Source organism: Solea senegalensis, linkage group LG1 (genome assembly GCF_019176455.1).
Source record: "Solea senegalensis isolate Sse05_10M linkage group LG1, IFAPA_SoseM_1, whole genome shotgun sequence".
Classification (NCBI taxonomy): Eukaryota; Metazoa; Chordata; class Actinopteri; order Pleuronectiformes; family Soleidae; genus Solea; species Solea senegalensis.
Genome location: NC_058021.1, coordinates 36867670 through 36886298, shown reverse-complemented (window position 1 = coordinate 36886298; position 18629 = coordinate 36867670). Strand labels below are relative to the sequence as shown.

At 42.4% G+C, this 18629-nt stretch overlaps 1 protein-coding gene across 1 annotated transcript in view; it reads left to right on the top strand.

Annotated features, from left to right (window-relative positions):
• The first annotated feature begins 1228 nt into the window (after positions 1–1228).
• si:dkey-225n22.4 (collagen alpha-1(XXI) chain) overlaps positions 1229–18629 on the top strand; it is a 42992-nt gene continuing 25591 nt past the window's right edge. Inside the window, exons 1-17 of the mRNA XM_044025646.1 lie at positions 1229–1340; positions 7412–7548; positions 7867–7986; positions 8814–8930; positions 9010–9196; positions 9587–9752; positions 9829–10051; positions 11710–11883; positions 12011–12088; positions 12197–12208; positions 12302–12373; positions 13248–13301; positions 13385–13438; positions 16024–16077; positions 16186–16239; positions 17127–17180; positions 17378–17431. Of these exons, the coding sequence (XP_043881581.1) occupies positions 1259–1340; positions 7412–7548; positions 7867–7986; positions 8814–8930; positions 9010–9196; positions 9587–9752; positions 9829–10051; positions 11710–11883; positions 12011–12088; positions 12197–12208; positions 12302–12373; positions 13248–13301; positions 13385–13438; positions 16024–16077; positions 16186–16239; positions 17127–17180; positions 17378–17431 (1692 nt within the window). The 5' untranslated portion in view covers positions 1229–1258. The remainder of the gene's footprint in view (positions 1341–7411; positions 7549–7866; positions 7987–8813; positions 8931–9009; positions 9197–9586; positions 9753–9828; positions 10052–11709; positions 11884–12010; positions 12089–12196; positions 12209–12301; positions 12374–13247; positions 13302–13384; positions 13439–16023; positions 16078–16185; positions 16240–17126; positions 17181–17377; positions 17432–18629) is intronic.

Sequence of the window (18629 nt, the reverse complement as noted above, 5' to 3'; positions counted from 1 at the left end):
CAAACTTCGGAGACGACAGAGTCCTTCTATTGGCTTTAAGGAAGCCGTTCTCTCGCTGAGATACAGGCCTGAGAAGAGAGACATGTCAGCTGGTGTGTGTTTTTTGAATGGAAAACATATTAAAGTCTGCAGGAACTTTGAAACAACGCCAGAAATTGATTTATTGAACATTAATAGTTATATTAAAGTGAAGAAAGTAGTTAAATACATGGTTTGAATCCAAATTGCACAGATGTTTCAAAATGTCCTTGTCTGTAATTTTTGCACTAAAATCACTCTAATTTTGTTCTGCTTCACTTGATCAAAGTCAAACTTTGCAGAGATTATGTTCACATGCTGTACTTTGACGTGAGTGAGTTTAGAGCTTATTCATTATTATTCCAGAGAGATATTCATCTTTATTTGGGGTTTTTTTTTCAGGCAAAGCTGAACTATTTTAATTTTGTTGGTGTTCTATCTTCATTTACTCTTCACCGCTAATACTTACACTGATATTTACACATCTCAACAAGTCCCACAAATTCAAAAAAAAAGCCTTTACTATGACACCAAAAGTATTAAAATAGGCCTTGTGGTTGCAGAGATATACTCATTTTATTATGACTATGAAATATGCGTAGGCATAGGCATAAACAGGCTCAGTTGACAAGAGGTTAAATTAGAATGTCTAACTCCTCTTCTGTTTGTTATTGATTGATTTACTTTATTTACTTTAGTTTTTTCTTTAGTAGGTCGGGGGACAGACACACAGAAACAGTCTCTATGGAGTTTTTAATTGGTGACTGCTCAAAAAGAAGCACAGAGAAGCATGAAAGACTACAACTCTGTGTCCTTGTCCCTCTGGATTGTCATGGGTTTAAAATATCCTGGATACATCTAGATAAGAGAGCTGCTCTGGACGCCGTCTCTCCTCATGAGACCATGTTTCCCCCAGAAGGTTTGCCAGTTATCTATAAAACCAACTGTAGATCAAGGTTAAAAAGACTTAAAAATCCTGAAAACATGCGTTCATCTCCAACATTTAGCAAAGCAATTGTGTTGAACAGAGGAGTCTGTTGGATCTAGAGACAACAATGCTGAAAGCCGGCCTTCGTCACCACGTTCACTGGTATTCTAGCATCATTTATTTATACATGTTACATTGTTGTTAGAAAAAAGAATCTCACACAGACCATGCATGAATACATGTGATTCAAACCTGTGAATTATTTGTGTTTCAGCCAGGTCACACTGGACACACACACATCCACACCAAGCCATGTTGCTCTGGTCAGTCTGGAGTGCAGTTTTACTTCTGACCTCAGTGGAGGCTGCAGAGGAGGACGATGATGTCAGAGCAGGTAGGAAAGACAAGTGTGTAGAACACATTGAATACTTTACAGTCTTAACTGCAACCTGTCTCTCTCTCTCTCTCTCACTGAGATGGTGGAGTGTGTGTGGAGCTGAGAGTGTGTTTGAGGTTTTTTTGTGAGAAATTCCTTGAATTGACTTTTTCGTTTTATGTGGTTTTTATGTGTCTTGTGTTGTTAACAAAGTGTAGTTGTGTGTGTGTGTGTGTGTGTGTGGTTGGGTGGGTGAGAGGGAGTTTATGTGTGTGTGTTTGTGCTAACTCAGCACCATGCCGGTGTCTGCGGCCTCAGCGTCTAACTCGCCGTCATGCCGTTAAGCTGGTGCCCTCAGTGCTGTGGAGTGTGGAGGAGGCCGGCCTGGCTGTGGATGAGGTGGTGGGATATGAGTCTGTGAAATCGTTTTGTTTTTAGATGCTATGGCTAAGGTTAGCGAGGTGGTGGAGAACGGTGTGGTCATTCAGGACACTTTCACTCCTGTTCTCCCTCTCGTTAGCCCGGCAGGTAATTCGTCATCTCTAACGCTCCTCCGTTCATCAAAAATGAAACTCTGATCAGAGAACTGTCCCGCTATGGTCAGACAGTGTCACAGATACAGATGGTGTCACTGGGCTGTAAATCAGCCAGTAGACAGGTTTTCTATTAGGGATGCAACGATACCACTTTTTTCAAACCGATGTGATACCGATACTTGGATCTGAGTACCTGTCGATACCGAGTACCGATCCAATACCACAAAAAAAATGCAATTTACACACAGTCAGTCTCACACAGTTACACACACAGGTACACATTTACAGTCACACACACACACACACACACAGGTACACACACACACACAGGTACACACTTACAGTCACACACAGTCACAGTTACACAGTCACAGTTACACAGTCACAGTTACACAGTCAAAGTCACACATAGTCTCACACACAGTCACAGTCACACACAGTCATAGTCACACACAGTCAGTCTCACACAGTCATAGTCACACACAGTTACAGTTACACACAGTAGCGTGGTGATACTGTAGAGTGGGTTTTCCTCCACATCAGTGAATCTCTTCTTGACAGCTGCAGCCAAGGTTCCCTTCATTGCTTTGATCCCATGGTCCTCATCAAACTCCATTGTTAGAAATATGGGCAGCACAGTGACTGCTGGAATGACATCTGCGGCCATGGCATCTGAAGGGCTAACTCTCCGAGTTAATTCCTCAAACGGACACAGAACAGATAGCACCTTCTCCAACAGTGTCCACTGGTGAGCTGTCAGAGTATCAGGGAGTCCACATTCAGACACGAATATTACCTGATTCCCGTTTCTGCTCAATCAATGACTGTATCATATAATAGGTGCTATTCCAGAGGGTCTATACGTCTTGCTGGAGCCGCTTCGCAGGCTGATTGATCTCTAATTGAATGTCCTCGAGGCGGGAGTTGGCCAGAGTAGAATGTTTAAAATGCCCAACTATTTTGCAGCCAACTGCCACCGCATCAGTGACACTCCTCTGTGACAGAAGGCCCTTGTGAACCACCAGCTGGAGAGTGTGAGCAGTACAAGGTAGGCTGGACGGAGGTCTTCGGTATGTCCCAGGTCTGGAGCATGCTATCGAAAGCACCTGCCATGGTATGGCTGGTGTGCGAGCCCCGGAACGACTTTGCATGTAGTGTGACTTGATGACAAACAAACCCCTCATCAATCCACTGCGCAGTGACGGGCGCACACTGCTTGTCCAAATGTCCGTAGTGAAACTTAAGGCTGAAACCTCATTCACCAGGTTGTGCACGTGTTTTTAATTCGTCAAAAGGTTTTGGCACCATAATGTCCGTGATGTAGGGGTGACTGGGAATCTCGCTCGAGTGTGCTGAGAGGACGGCGAAATCCTACGTTTTCCACTACTGACAGTGGCTGGTCTTTTTTTTGAAGCCACCAGTCACACTTGCCTAACCACACTGTTCCTGATTAGCTCGACATCTCCCCTAGCTGCCAATCTAAAAAGTACAACAACAATTACAAGCCATACTCTGATCGCCATTGCATGTAATAAATTGGTATCGGTTCATGGTATCGGTTAACTTTAACGAGTATGAGTACGAGTATATTATCGGGCCGATACCGGTATCGTTTACATGATCTTGAAAGACCCCACCCATGATCTGAACCTGTCTTTTTTCTTTGAAAGCTGATAATTATTTGTACATGGTATTTGCAACGTCGGAAACCATGAAATGTTTTGGCTGTGGAGGGGAGGGTCATCTGATTCAGATCGGTCCTGTCCTGGGAGAGGTGAGGTGAAGCAGCAGGCAGCAGCCGGAGTGGTCTGGAGCTGCCACTGACGGGGACCCGCCGCAGGCTTCTCAATCCGGGTCCAGGGATGCTGCTGGCGGGGAGCTGCTGGTGGTGGCTCGGTCCGGCAAGGCAAGGATCCGCCACGGCTCCAAATGTCAGAGGGCCCTGCTGGTGGGTCTTTGCCAGCTGCTGGTCTGGAGCCTCTCTGGTCACAGGAGGCTGACAACCTGGAAGTAAGAGACCCAGGGGAGTCCCCCGTCATGTTTGAAATGACACAGACAGGTGAGGAGCACGGTGTTGGGGTCCTCAGAGAAAACACGGTGATTGATGAAGAAATGTTTAGTGATGATGATTTAAAAATCTCACAGAAAAGAAACCGCACCAGATCAGGGAATAACATCACAAAAATCAGCAGGAGAGATTTAAAGCTCAATCAGGATGGAGACAGTGACTTTGTCCCATCACAGGAGTCACAGTGTCTCTACACTGCTAGTCAAATTAAACGGTTTTTAGAGCAGACTAAAGGGCAAAAGACTGTGGTGGAGGAGCATTTTTCCCTGATCTGAACCTGTTCCTGAGGTCAGCCAGGTTTCTCACCAGGAAGTCTGGGATGGCAGAAGATGTCCTGTCTGTTCAGGAGATTTTTAGATTCAAAAAAGACATCAGTAAAGTGGTAAAATCTGCTCCTCTTTTATTATGAGTTGGTGTATTTTTTTTCTACTTTATTATCTATTTACTAGTTACTTTAGTTTCAGTGTTTTTCCACTTGATTGCACATTTGATAATTTCACCCATTGAATCATCTATAATATCCTCATTATGGTCCAGAGCAGCCTCTGCCACTCTGGTCACTGTCTGTCCTCTGACTGCAGAGGACTCAGTCTGGACACTCTGTCCATCAGGGCTTTCCCCTGTCTGTGTGTGTGCTGCGTCACTCTGTGCCTCTGTGTGTGTCTGTGGTGTGTGTGTGTGTGGTGTGTGTCTGTGGTGTCTGTGGTATGTGTGTCTGTGTTCGTGGTGTGTGTGTCTGTGGTATGTGTGTCTGTGTCTGTGGTGTGTGTGTCTGTGTCTGTGGTGTGTGTTGCGCAGGGACCACTGGCTCTGACCGGCGGCATCGCCGACATCCGGACACTGTCTAACGGCATGTCAGCAAGTCAGCTTCTCCAGCCCGGAGACTCCAGGTGCTGCCATTACCTGCAGGACTGCAGTGCCGGCGGCAGCCACCGCCAAACACAAATAACTCTAAAACTATAAACTCTAATTAAATCAAAATCAGTGGTCACAAAAGAACTAAATATCAACAAAAAGACACCAAGCAGCAAAAAAGAAGAGTGGAAAGAGTTTAGGAAAACTTTGAAAAACACTCACCCTGAACACGCTCTCAGCCGTGCTCACTCCCAACATTCCCTCAGAGAGAGAGAGAGAAACATAGAGACATTTTTTGATTTTTAAGACACAAGTTTATTTACAAGTTTAAACAGCCTCACACTGTGAGACAGAGACACTTTTCATGTCCCTGATCTCCTCCTCTAACTCCTCCAGCCTCACTTTGTGTTTTTTCAACTAAAAAAATACACATATATACAAACACATAGACATATACACAAACACATACACATATATACAAACACATACACATATATACAAACACATATACATATACACAAACACATACACATATACACATACACAAACACATCACTTTTTCAGCACTTTCTCAAACAACAGGTCATCATCTTCCATCTTCCACCAGGACATCCTGATAGCACCACATGTTTTTGATCTCCTGACAATTTAAAAAAACTAAAATCCAGCCTGATCCTGGCCCTGATCAGCTCCACACACACTGGAACAGGAGAGATGGTTTCCCCCCCCACCCTCCTCTTTCTGCTCACATACACTGCCATCTTGGCGTGACCCAGCACAAAGTTCAGGAGCTGGCTCTCCTCCTTCTTCTGGCGAGTGTATTTAAAACCACAGATAAAAACCTCAGTAAACCAGTAAAAACACTCTGCAGGAACAGAAACAGTGCAGACAAACCATAACACACAGTGAAACACAGTCCCTCTCTCATCTGTCCTCCACCTCCACATTCACCAAAGAAATAAAAGAGTTCAGTGCAACAGTCCCATGGAGGATCCTCCACTGTAAGTCACCGTGTCTCTTTGTCAGTGGAGGTTTGTACATAGACCTCCAGGCCGGTCCTGACCTCTCCAGGCCAAAGTGACTCCTCCAGGGAGTGTCGATGTGCCCACTCAGTCTCTGTTCAAAGTTTTTACCATCAGGTGGTTGAAGGTCTTTCCTGAGGCCTCCTGCAGGTCTTGTCCCCCAGGAAGACTCCCAGATACCTCAGCCCACAATGAGATCATCAGCATAAGCAGACATTTTAAAAGACACCCGACAACTGGGGAGGGACACCCCTGTCAGTTTGTGTTGTAACTGATTCAGCAGAGGTTCGATGGCGATGGAGTATAGCATACCAGAGAGAGAGCAGCCCTGCCTCACCCCCCTTCCCATGTTAAAAGCAGCACTCAGCCTGCCATTCATTTTCAGCACACAATGCCGCTGTAGAGAGCCCTGATCTTGGCAATGAACTCAGGGTTGAAGCCAAACCCGGCTGAAGTCCGCCAAAGGTACTGGTGTTCAACCCGGTCAAACGCCTTTTCCTGGTCTGTTGAAATCAGGCCAGTATCACAACCCAATTCACTGGAAACTGACAGAACATCGCGAATCAAAGTGACATTGTCACTTCTGAGCCTGCTGGGAACACAACAGGTCTGGTCAGGGTGGATGATGGATACCATCACCTCTCTTGATCTGAAGGCCAGAGCTTTAGAAAGGATTTTATAATCTGTGCATAGCAGCGACACTGGCCTCTAGTTCTTAATCAGCAAACCTTCATCTTCTCCTGCAGCGTTAAAACTGCCCCCAGCTCCGAATTTTAGAAAAAAACTTTAGAGTTTTCCTGAGGGAGACCATAGAAACCGACAGTAAACTTTCTGATTTCAGACAAGTCTCAGATCTCAGAGCCACTATACGTACATAAACAGTGAATGATCTTCCTCTGTCCATTTTTATGCTCCATCCCAAAGAGGAATCAAGATGAGGCATCCATCTGAGCCACATTTTGAAACCTGGACCTGACCAGAGCCCTCTGTGCTGACACACCCAGCAGGTTGGCTATGGCTGACCTTTTGTGTTTGAGGGAGTTCTGGAGCCTTTTCTCCAGAAGCTGAGGTCTGGTCTGTCTGGTCTGTCCTTTCTTGGCTTTAAGGGCTGTTTTAAATTGTCAGCATACGCTGATGACGTCATTCTGTCTGTGAGGACTCAGGATGACATCGATAGTCTCACCCAAACTGCCGCTGACTTCGGGAAACTCTCCTCTGCGAGAATTAACTGGGAGAAATGTGAAGCTGTGGCAGTGGGGGAGGAGCTAGAGAAGAAGCTGGTTCTACTGGGGGCTTAGTGTGGAGAAGGGGAGGACTTAAGTATCTTGGTGGCCATCTTGGAGATGCTGCCTCTACCTCCTAGAACTGGGACCTTTTTATTGAACAGGTTGAAGGTCGTCTTAAGAGGTGGAGATGGATTTTACCCAAGATGTCCTTCAAAGGTCAAGTCCTCATCATGAACAACCTTGTGTCCTCCATGCTGAGGTACCGGCTGATGTGTCTGGACCCGCCAGAGAGGCTGCTATAATTTGCAAATAAAGGAGACTTAAAAATCAAAATCTCTCTCTCTCTGTCTCTCTCTCTGTCTCACTCTGTGTGTGTGTGTAGGCTGCAGCACTGCTGTTAATGACCTGGTGTACATCGTCGACGGCTCATGGAGCGTCGGCTTTGCTGACTTTGACACGGCAAAGCAGTGGCTCATCAACATCACCAGCCAGTTTGACATCAGCTCCCTCTACACACAGGTTAATGCCATCACTATTATAGTTGTATTTAGTCTGCAGACATCTGTATGGAGCACACGTTATACTTATTTCGTGGCCACAAAATAAAATTTTGTGCACACGTTATAGCTTTTTTTTGTTTGGATGTGATTTACTGTATGTCTTGCTTTCAATGAAGTTTAAATGAATGTAATGTATAGAACCTGATTAACCATGGGCTGTTGTTTCATGGAAAAAAACAATAACTGTGCAGTTTTAACTTTAATTTCATTTTAATCCAAGTGACCTTTTTTTTCCAGACGTATATATGATTGAAAGCCTTTTCCTGTGCATGTGCAGGTGTGTGTGATCCAGTACAGTGACACACCTCGTCTGGAGATTCCACTTGGGAAACACCAGAGTGGAGCAGAGCTGATCCAGGCCATGCAGAGCATCACTTACCTGGGAGGAAACACACAGGTGAGCCTGCAGTGACTGCCCGAGAAACACAATGTTGTGCAAACAAAGTCTTTATATGTAATGATCACAGTTTCATTTCATATGTCACGTTATTTACAAAACACCATGTATGTGTGTGTGATTGTGCTGCACCTCAGACCCGACACTTCTGTAACTTTTCCTGAGACAGTTTGAGTCATTCTACATTCTGTTTGCAGCTGTTTGACCTCTTGACCTCTTTGCCTCTGACACTCAATCTAAAACAAAGCACTTCCTGTGTGCAGCATGGGATTGTCACCATGCAAATTAAGATTGTAACACTGGTAAACTGAGAAACACAGTGACAGAAACATGGTCTGCATTGGTTCCTTTTTGTCAAAATGAAATGATTATTATCAGTATAATGATTACACTGTGCAGAGATATAATACCATCATTGGACAGATGTTCTCATCGCTCTTGTCGACTGGTGCAGTGACACGTGACATTTGCTCTTAAAACATACAATAAAATGTCCTGTAAAGTCTTCACTACATAGAAAACGTCACTATGTCTAAAAACAAGAAGGTAATGAAATTGTTTGGTCGTGGACAGACAGACAGACAGACCACAGTCCAGCACAGCAGGTGCATCTGCAGCAACATAACCACACAGCAGCACATAAACATGTCTGTATACCACACACTCCTTCCTCTTTATAGTTTACACTTTTTATACTTTGGTAAACCAACCTTTTTAGTGTGGATATATTTCATTTAATTTTCCCTCTGTGCTGCAGTGGTCGGTGGATGAGAACTGTTGAACAGAGCAGTTCACACATATGATCCTGGTGTTTTTTTTACTTTTAGACGGGAAGGGCCATCAAGTTTGCCGTGGACCACGTCTTCTCCTCGTCGCAGCGAGTCAGCCAAGTGAAGAACCGCATCGCTGTGGTGGTCACTGACGGCAAATCTCAGGACGACGTGGTAAATGTCACAGTAAAACATCCCAGTGTGTGATAACGCTGTTGTTGTTGTATGACTGTTTCTCACTGTGTTTGTGTAGGTAGATGCCAGTATGGAGGCTCGAGCTCAGGGCATCACTGTATTTGCTGTTGGAGTTGGAAGTGAGATCACCACTTCAGAGCTGGTGTCCATCGCTAATAAACCCTCGTCCACCTACGTCCTGTATGCTGAGGATTACACCACCATCGACCGCATCCGCGACTCTATGAAGCAGAAGCTCTGTGAAGGTCAGAACAACCAAATCCACCATTTAACTTGTCATTTATTCAAGTGCCAGCATAATATCAAACATAAATGACTACTACTTAAAATAAGGTTTACTCTTAAACTGTGAAAAATAAGCTGCTATGGTTGTTTTGTAGACATACTGATGTCCTTGGTTAAGACACACATTACTTAACGGATACAGTATAAATGTGTGTGTGTGAATGTGTGTGAACTGGTGAATGTAGTAATATTGTTTCCTTGTTTCCTCTTTATCTTCCTTCTGTGTGTGTGTGTGTGTGTGTCCTCATTCAATAAAGACCAATTCAACACCAAATCAAAGAAGTTGATCCTTTTTTGTCACTTTTTCTTTGTAATGTTTGATGATTTCTGACGTTTGCTGTCTTTTTCAGAGTCCGTGTGTCCGACCAGAATCCCGGTGGCGTCTCGTGATGAGAAAGGCTTTGAGCTGATGTTGGGTCTGAAGATTCAAATGAAGGCTCAGAAGATCGCAGGCTCTCTGGTTTCTGAGACAGCGTATGATCTGACTGCGTCCACTGACATCACTGAAAACACCAGGTACTTCTTCACAAGCTGATATTTCATTTCTTCGATTATTGGTGATATTAATTATTTAACTTCATGTTTATACCAGGGAGATTTTCCCAGAAGGCCTCCCTCCATCCTACGTATTTGTAGCCACCCTGCGATTAAAGGGCTCTTCTGCCAAACTGCCTTTTGACCTTTGGAGGGTGCTATCAAAGGACGGCGAGATCCAGGCTGCGGTGACACTCGATGGGAAAGACAAAAGCGTCTCCTTCACCACCACTAATATACATGCCAAAGAGCAAAGAGTTGACTTTAAAACTGGATTTCAGGTCAGTGTTAGAGAGTTTGCATGATGGTTTCATCCTTTTTTATTTATTTAATATTCTGAAGAAGATTCAATCTCTCTGTCTGTTAGTTTGCATAAAATAAGTCAAAAATAAACACAATGGCATATTTATGTTCACATGTTACATGACATTTAGCAGACGCTTTTATCCAAAGCGACTTACATCAGACAAAGTATGTATTACCCTGAATCACCTCACAGTACAGAAAATACAGAAAATAGTAGAAAAGAAAAACTGATGACGGTCTACAGGTCGTTGAGTTTGTATTTGGTGAAGGTCTGTGATGCCGCTCGCCGGCGCTGTCCCTAAATACACCACTTCTGTTAGTGGTGTACTTCAGACTCCGGTTAAATATAGAGTTTTACCTGGTAGTTGTTGGAGATTAAACCACGTTTTTAGGATTGTGAAGTAGTGATCTACAGTTTTGGCTGTTCGGCTTGATTTGTGTGTGGGACGTCTCTTCCTGTGACCGGACTCTGGCCAGTCAGCGGCCGGCAGTCTGACCAATCATCGCATAGTACCTACTTAAGCATGCTTGGAACCTCACCGGAGCAGGTAGTTTCCACTATGCTAGTGGAAACAGTAGACAAAAAGCAGTAGACAAAAATATGATGAACCTTGACATACATTTCATCAAAGAAATGTTTACATTATTCACATGATTACATGGTTTCTAAGTATTTTATGACCTTTCTTGCAGAACTTCATGTCTGGGAATCAGATTTTCAAAGGTACTCGGGTATGGGGATTGTATGTGTTTTGGGTATAATGAAGAGCGTACAGTCGTGTACAGTCGGTGCCACAGTCTGACATTTCCCTGCAAAGCCACTGAAAGCTTGTATTGTACGGTGAGTGTTGCTGATTCCAGTGAATGAACCTGACTGGGACGACTTGCATTGAGCCAAGTTAGTAGTAGTTTTAACATCACAGCCTGTTCACTTCAATTCACAGTGAAGCTGGTGAAGATGTTATGGGATGGAAGTCAGTATTAGGCTCAAAGCAAATGTTTCCTGCTCTAAACCACAGTATTTACCTTGTGGAAAGTAACTGCAGGATGTGTAGAACTTGGAGAACGTACCTCTGTTTCCATGGCAGCTCCAGTTAATAATACATCCTGTTGGACACGCAGAGTTAGTTTTTCCAAAAGACTCCCACCCCCCTCATCCTAACACACACCTAGACTGCAGAGAGGAGAAAGCTGTAATTATGTGTAATCTGTGTGTGATTTGATTTGGTTTGATGTGGCACAAGCTCTAAGCCTGTGATTTGTCGTTTGGAAATGACGGCTGTGGCGTAGTCACAGTCACAGAATAGCTGCTCTGTGTCTGTTTGCTTTGAGACAAAAAACACAGCTCTTGGTCCTAATGTGTCGCTGGTCCTAAGTGTTTGTGGAGCATTTAGGGAAAATACACTCTTGGCTTAAATTGACAAAATGAGATTAAATGAAACGCATGACGACTGCCAACAGAAACCAAGGATGAAGATTTGACAAGTTAATAATACTTTTCACATCCAGGTTTGCTGATGAATGGAAGCTTGAACAAAGACGTGTTTCAGGCTCATACATGAAAGAAAGGTTCAGTAAATGTTAGCTGTGACTGTAAAAAGTGTTTGATGTGTCGAACTGTGCCTTCTTTTAGAAACTGTACGATGGAAAATGGCATCAGCTGAAACTCCTGGTGAGGCCTCACCAGGTCACCAGTTACCTTGACGATCAAATGACACAGGAAGTCAAGCTGGAACCGGTGGAGCCCATTTATGTCAATGGGGAGACACAGGTGGCAAAGAAGAGAGGCGGTGATATCACTGTGCCTGTGAGTACGAACCCAAAAATGAATTCTTTCTGTTCTGTCTGATGAGTCAAACTCAGGATAAAAAGCCGTTATCCCAAAGTCAGAATGCGGATGAATGTACTGCAGTTTTCACATTGTTGTGACACAGGTGGAGATTCAGAAGCTGCGTCTGTACTGTGATCCTCATCAGAGTGAGAGAGAAACAGCCTGTGAGATCTACTCTGTGGTAACAGCTCCACTGTCTACAAACAGCACACTTTCAAATAAAACATCTGTTTGCTGCTGCAGATACGAGGTTACTCTGATCTTAACATGACTTTGTTCTCTTTCTTAGGATGATGAAAGGGTGAGTGCACTTTCTATAATCTTTCCCCCACATTTTAATGTGACTTAACTTTGGAGTTAATAGAAAGGTTAAGTTTACACACTGTTTCCTCAGTGTCCTCTGAACCGGACAGTCACACTGGAGGGGGAAGACTGTAACTGTGTCGTTGGCCCGCCGGGACGCATGGTAACACATTTATTAAGATGTAACCTGTTATTATTCTGTCTCTGGTTGTTCTTTGGTGTAACATTATCCTTCATCTGAAGACAAACTCTGTCAACTATCAGACCTGACTGAGGGAGCGTTTGTGTGTATACAGCAGCAGAGCAGGCGTGGGTTTATCCCATCAGACTGCAGAACAGCAGTAAAACTCCAACCTGTTTGCAGTCGCCTCACTTTTCTAGCTCAGTGTTGCTGTTGCTTCCGTCTGTTTAGACGATGAAACTCTTCCTGTGTGCAGCGCGGGAATGTAGCCATGACATCTTATCACTCAAAGATCTGATCACTTTAATCAACATTGTGTGAACTCATTTGACAATGCTGTGAAATAGTTACACACTACAGGTTTAACAAACGCTCAAGGACACTTTTTATCTATATGAAACAAGCAATAATAAAAAAAAAGGAGTAGCACTTGTCAAGAGGTGAATATGTTGTGGGAGGAGTTTCAGACGGAGACGCTGTTGCTTTAAGTCCTGTATTTGTTCTGTTGAAGAGCTGAGGTGCAGTGGAGGAGCTTCTGCGTGAAGCTGTGGAGACCTTAGTTTAGTTTGACTTTGATGCTTTGTAGAACGGGAGCTAGTGTAGTTTCTGGTGATGTGGTCATGAGTGTGGGAGTGGGTGAGAAGATTTGCAGCGTAGTTCTGACACACATTGATATACAGTAATACACTCCACTGTCACAACAGGACACAGATGTTCACTGATGAGCCACAACATAAATGCAAGTTACTAGTTTTACTGTGTGGGTCTATCAGTGTGTGTGTGTGTGTGTGTGTGTGAACACTATACAGCAGTCGTGTCAAATGAATATGTTTGTGTGTTTATAATCATTTTACAGGGATTCAGAGGAGAGAAAGGAAGGGAAGGACCTCCAGGACCTGATGGTAAGCCTGTAAGTGCTGATGTTTCATCTCTTCACATTGTTGCCAACATTTTGTACATGACACACTCAGTGAAAGTTGTGTCTGTGTGCAGGGTAAGGCCGGGACTCCTGGAGAACCTGGTCCTGCTGGATTACCAGGCTTGAAGGTAACAAATCTGCACTTCACACTTGTAAACGTATTAGTGTTATAATGTAATATTCAGCTGCAGACCTGTCTTTCACACTCTAAAAACTTTAGCTGTACTCAAAAAATTGAGTAGATATAACTAAAAGCCTAAGTCAATGCAATAGTAATTCTTTTTCAAAACTACTTGAAAAAATGAGTAGCTATAATTAAAATACTTGGTAGATGTAACTCTCATTTAACAAAACGAATGTGCTACATTTCCTACAAGTTTTTAAGTAAATTTAATTCATAATGGACTTCCAATTATCAAAATAAATCTGACATATTTACTTCAATTTTGAAAATTTATTTCAGCACATTACATTAGCAATATCAGTCAGTCATCATCTACCGCTTTATCCTCAACCAGAGGGTCGCGGGGGGTGCCGTGCCAATCTCAGCTACATCGGGCGATAGGCGGGGTACACCCTGGACAGTTTCGCAGGGCCACACAGATAGAGACAAACAACCATTCACTCTCACACTCACTCCTATGGTCAATTTAGAGTGTCCAATTTACCTAATCCCCACATTGCATGTTTTTGGACTGTGGGAGGAAGCCGGAGAACCCGGAGAGAACCCACGCACACACGGGGAGAACATGCAAACTCCATGCAGAAAGGCCCTTGTTCCAACCGGGGCTCGAACCTGGGTCTTCTCGCTGCAAGGCATATGTATAGGTATATGTATATATACATATATATGTATATATACATATATATATATAAATAAATATATAAATAAATATATAAAAGTGAAACAGAGAGAAAAGAGGAAAGGCAAGAGTCTGGGACTAAGAGTAGGGACTTTGAATATTGGGACAATGACGGGAAAAGCTCGAGAGTTGATTGACATGATGCAGAGAAGGAAGGTGGATATACTGTGTGTCCATTCTTTAGAGGGTGTATGGACACACAATATTAACAGATTAATATAATGGTTTTTATTGCAGTGTGTTGCTGTGTTACGGTAGTGACAAATTTTAGGAGTTGAAAAACATTTCAAGAACAGGCAGACATTAATATATGAAATTTGACTGCGCCTTTACTAGATATGTACCATAGAAATATGGTACAATATATGTATGGACAAGGTTTTTGGAAAAAAACAACTTTTGAAAATGTGTTTCCAACTCTGGACTTTGCACGAATTCGGTAGAATGGCCCACATAGACAGGTGTGTGCCTTTCCTAATCAAGTCCAATCAGTTTAATTAAACACAGCTGGACTCCAATGAAGGAGCAGAACCATCTCAAGGACAATCAGAAGAAATGGACAGCATGTGAGTTAAATATGAGTGTCACAGCAAAGAGTCGCACTGGACTATAAGTCACATTTTTTGGGGGAAATTTATTTTATAAAATCAGATGTGAGAGGGACCTCATTTAATAGAGTTCTATTTTCTATACAGCTGAGGTAATGAACACATTTAATGCTCCTGAAAAAAAACACAATAACAATTATGTATAATAAAAATAATAAAAACCTTTTCTGTTTTGTCTTTGTTCAGCTTCTCTCTGTGCTGCTACTAAACATGTAATAATTCAAATGATTTTAATAGGAATATTACTAATATAATCCAATAATTTGACTTATTACATGTTTAGTTAGTGATATTCCTATTATAAAAGTATACATATATCTCATGCCATTCTGTATCCATATATTGATTTAACATAAATACCTTGTGTGTGTGTATGTATTCATTGCACCTTTCTGTTCTGTTTAATGTTATTTGAAGCCCATGGTTATAATTATTCATAATTATGCATAATAACTACATCTCTGATGTTTATAACAAACCAAACTGTTTGAAAATCGGTAGAAAATTGAGGAAGTTATGGTTATTTAAAAAGTCCATGTACCACTACAACACATGTTATGGCTGAGCGAGCTGTGGCAAGATGGCCAACAGTGAAGTGCTAAAGTGCTAAGGTATTAAACTGCTTGTGTTATTGCACATTGTCCTATTGCACAAGTTTATACAGTGGTGATGTAAGGCACATCGCCAGATTGGACAGATATTATTGCACTAGGTTAGGAAAAAGAGAAATAATATTTCATAACAATTGGTAAGTGGTTACTTACTAGGACTTCCAAGGTGTTCTCCAGGTGGTTCTTGTCTTTTGTTGCTTGTCATTCATATTTTTTGTCCCACATAAAAATATGAATTATATCTGAAAAGTATAATCTGTCAGTCAAATTTATTTTCATGCAACTAATATTTAACTTAAACAATTCCATATGTGATCCTGTGTGATTTAATTAAGTTAGTATAGCTTTTATTTATTGTGAAATTTACTGAGCCTCTGAAAATGTTTTGCACCTGCAATCCTTACAGTTCCAGTGTGTCACATTTGGGAGAACATGAATAAACCACATGGTCATCTTCAGGAGATAGTTGCAGCAGTTGGACTTGCTTGAGTTCAGTTGAAGATATTTCACCTCTCATCTAAGAGGCTTCTTCAGTTCCCAGATGAGAGTTAAATGACCTGGATGACTGAGAACAGAATCCAGATTTCTCAGATGTAAGTTTGTATCAGTGTAAACGCTTTATGTGTTCCAGGGTGATGTTGGCCCTCCAGGACTGAGAGGGGAGGCTGGTCGATTAGGTGAAATGGTAAGTTAATAAAGCAGCAGTTGTATCTGCACTGTGGCTTCTCTGATCTGCTGCCAGTCCTGTCTTCATGTTCTGATGATTCTACTGCATTTTACTGGTGTTTGTCAGGGAGACAGAGGGGAGCCAGGCTCACCGGGAGAACCAGGGCCTCCAGGACCTAAGGTGAAATTAATTAATAACCACTGCTTCATTCCTCAGGTTCCTCTCCTGTACCCACGTCTCACCGCTGTACTTTAATCAAACAGATTTTTCAAATAAACCTTAGTCACATGACTGTGGTGACTGCATCATTTGTGTACCATGGACTCCTGTATTAAAAATGGACATAACCTTTCAGTAACAAAAGTTAAGCCAAGGTAGGATGGCGTCGTAATTAGTAAAAAGAGAGTAGGTAAAAAACCCCAGCTTCCTACAAAGGTTTCCATGTCAGACTGTGTGAAAATGAGTTTCTACTTCTCACTTTACTAGTTACTGGTCTCGATCACCAGTTTCAGTTTCTTCAGTAGAACATGACGTCAGTTTAGATCTGAAAAACTGACCTGACTCTGGTCAAACCACAAATCTGGAGGCTTCACAGCAGCAGTTTTTCAACCAGAAGATTTCATCCATTCATAAACAGACTGACATGTTTACCTGCATCTATTTTCTACTGATGACTACTCTCCTGGACATGCTAGAGCTAACTACAGCTAACTAGAGCGAGAGTAACTTGTGTCTCGTTGAGTGTAGCAGCATTATCTCAGTTGGAGAAAGTGTTCACCTGAAGAGCTTAGGTGTGTAAACTCAATAACCCTGAAATCTACGGTACTTGGCAGAGGAAATGCAGGCAGCTCTGGCCACAGTGTCCTGTCCCCATGACTCTCAGTCAAACTTACATAATGATAAATCCCATAATTATGTGTTGTGAAAGAGCATACACATTCTGAATTGTGCCTCTTCTCCTGGTGGCCAAAGTAACAGAAGATAATTATTCACAGTAATAATTATAATAGTGACAATCTGGATCCAAATGTCAAGCAATTCTTATTTGATATCCATGTTTTACACAGGGTCCTCCTGGAGCGATGGGTGAACCAGGACCTCCTGGAGAGACTGGATCAGTGGTAAGAAGAAGTTTATGACGTGTTCTTTGAAGATGTATGATGTATGCGAACAGCCTCAACACATATAAGCTCAAGCTCTACAGGAAATGGAAAGAAAACATAAATACAGTTTGTTACATGGTCACGTTCAATGATAGGATTTCCAAGTGAGACAATGTTGAATATGTTTTCACCTTGTATCTTTGTTTTCCAACCAGGGAGGACCAGGACTTCAAGGCTCCAGTGGATTACTTGGACCAACAGGAGCAAAGGTCAGTGTTAGAAATAAATTAAACATAATAACAAAATAAAGACGTTTGAAGAAGTTTGAGCTGCTTGATTTAGATTCAGTGAAGAAATGTTGGCCAGTCACAATTGTCATGCTTAATAAAGTTAGAGTTACAGCAAATAGACTAAAACATGCTAAAAACCTCAGTGTGGGTCTTTGTGCCATATAAAATCAGCAGTAATCTGAATTTGTGCACACATGATATGACATAACATAATTCTTCAACATAATTAGATTTGTTGGCTATGCTGTCATGTCAGACGCACGTGAGTGAATATTTTCTCATGTCAGACGTCTCATGTCAGACATGAGTGAATCTTTTCTCATGTCAGGCTTGAGTGAATCTTTTCTCATGTCAGACGTCTCATGTCAGACGTGAGTGAATCTTTTCTCATGTCAAACGTCTCATGTCAGACGTGAGTGAATCTTTTCTCATGTCAGATTTGAGTGAATCTTTTCTCATGTCAGATGTGAGTGAATATTTTCTCATGTCAGACGTGAGTGAATCTTTCTCATGTCAGGCGTGAGTGAATCTTTTCTCATGTCAGGCGTCTCATGTCAGACTTGAGTGAATCTTTTCTCATGTCATACGTCTCATGTCTGACTTGAGTGAATCTTTTCTCATGTCAGACTTGAGTGAATCTTTTCTCATGTCAGACGTCTCATGTCAGACTTGAGTGAATCTTTTCTCATGTCAGACATCTCATGTCAGACTTGAGTGAATCTTTCTCATGTCAGACATCTCATGTCAGACTTGAGTGAATCTTTTCTCATGTCAGAGTTGAGTGAATCTTTTCTCATGTCAGACGTCTCATGTCAGATGTGAGTGAATCTCTTCTCATGTCACACGTCTCATGTTAGACGTGAGTGAATCTTTTTCTCATGTTAGACGTGAGTGAATCTTTTTCTCATGTTAGACGTGAGTGATAAGATATCAGTGTTACATCACTCAGTTAATACAGGTTAATACCAGTGCATCAGTGTCTGAGACCATGTGCAGTATTTGTGATGTCCCACTGTGTGGACTGAAAAAGTAGCTGAATGAAAGAGCACATGCTGACATCTGCAAACATACGGGCACGCCCACCATGTGTGTGTGTGTGTCTGTGTGTGTGTGTGATGCTATTTTCAGCCTCCTCTGAAGTTGTTTGACTCGCAGCCACGCTGCTCACTAATTTAGG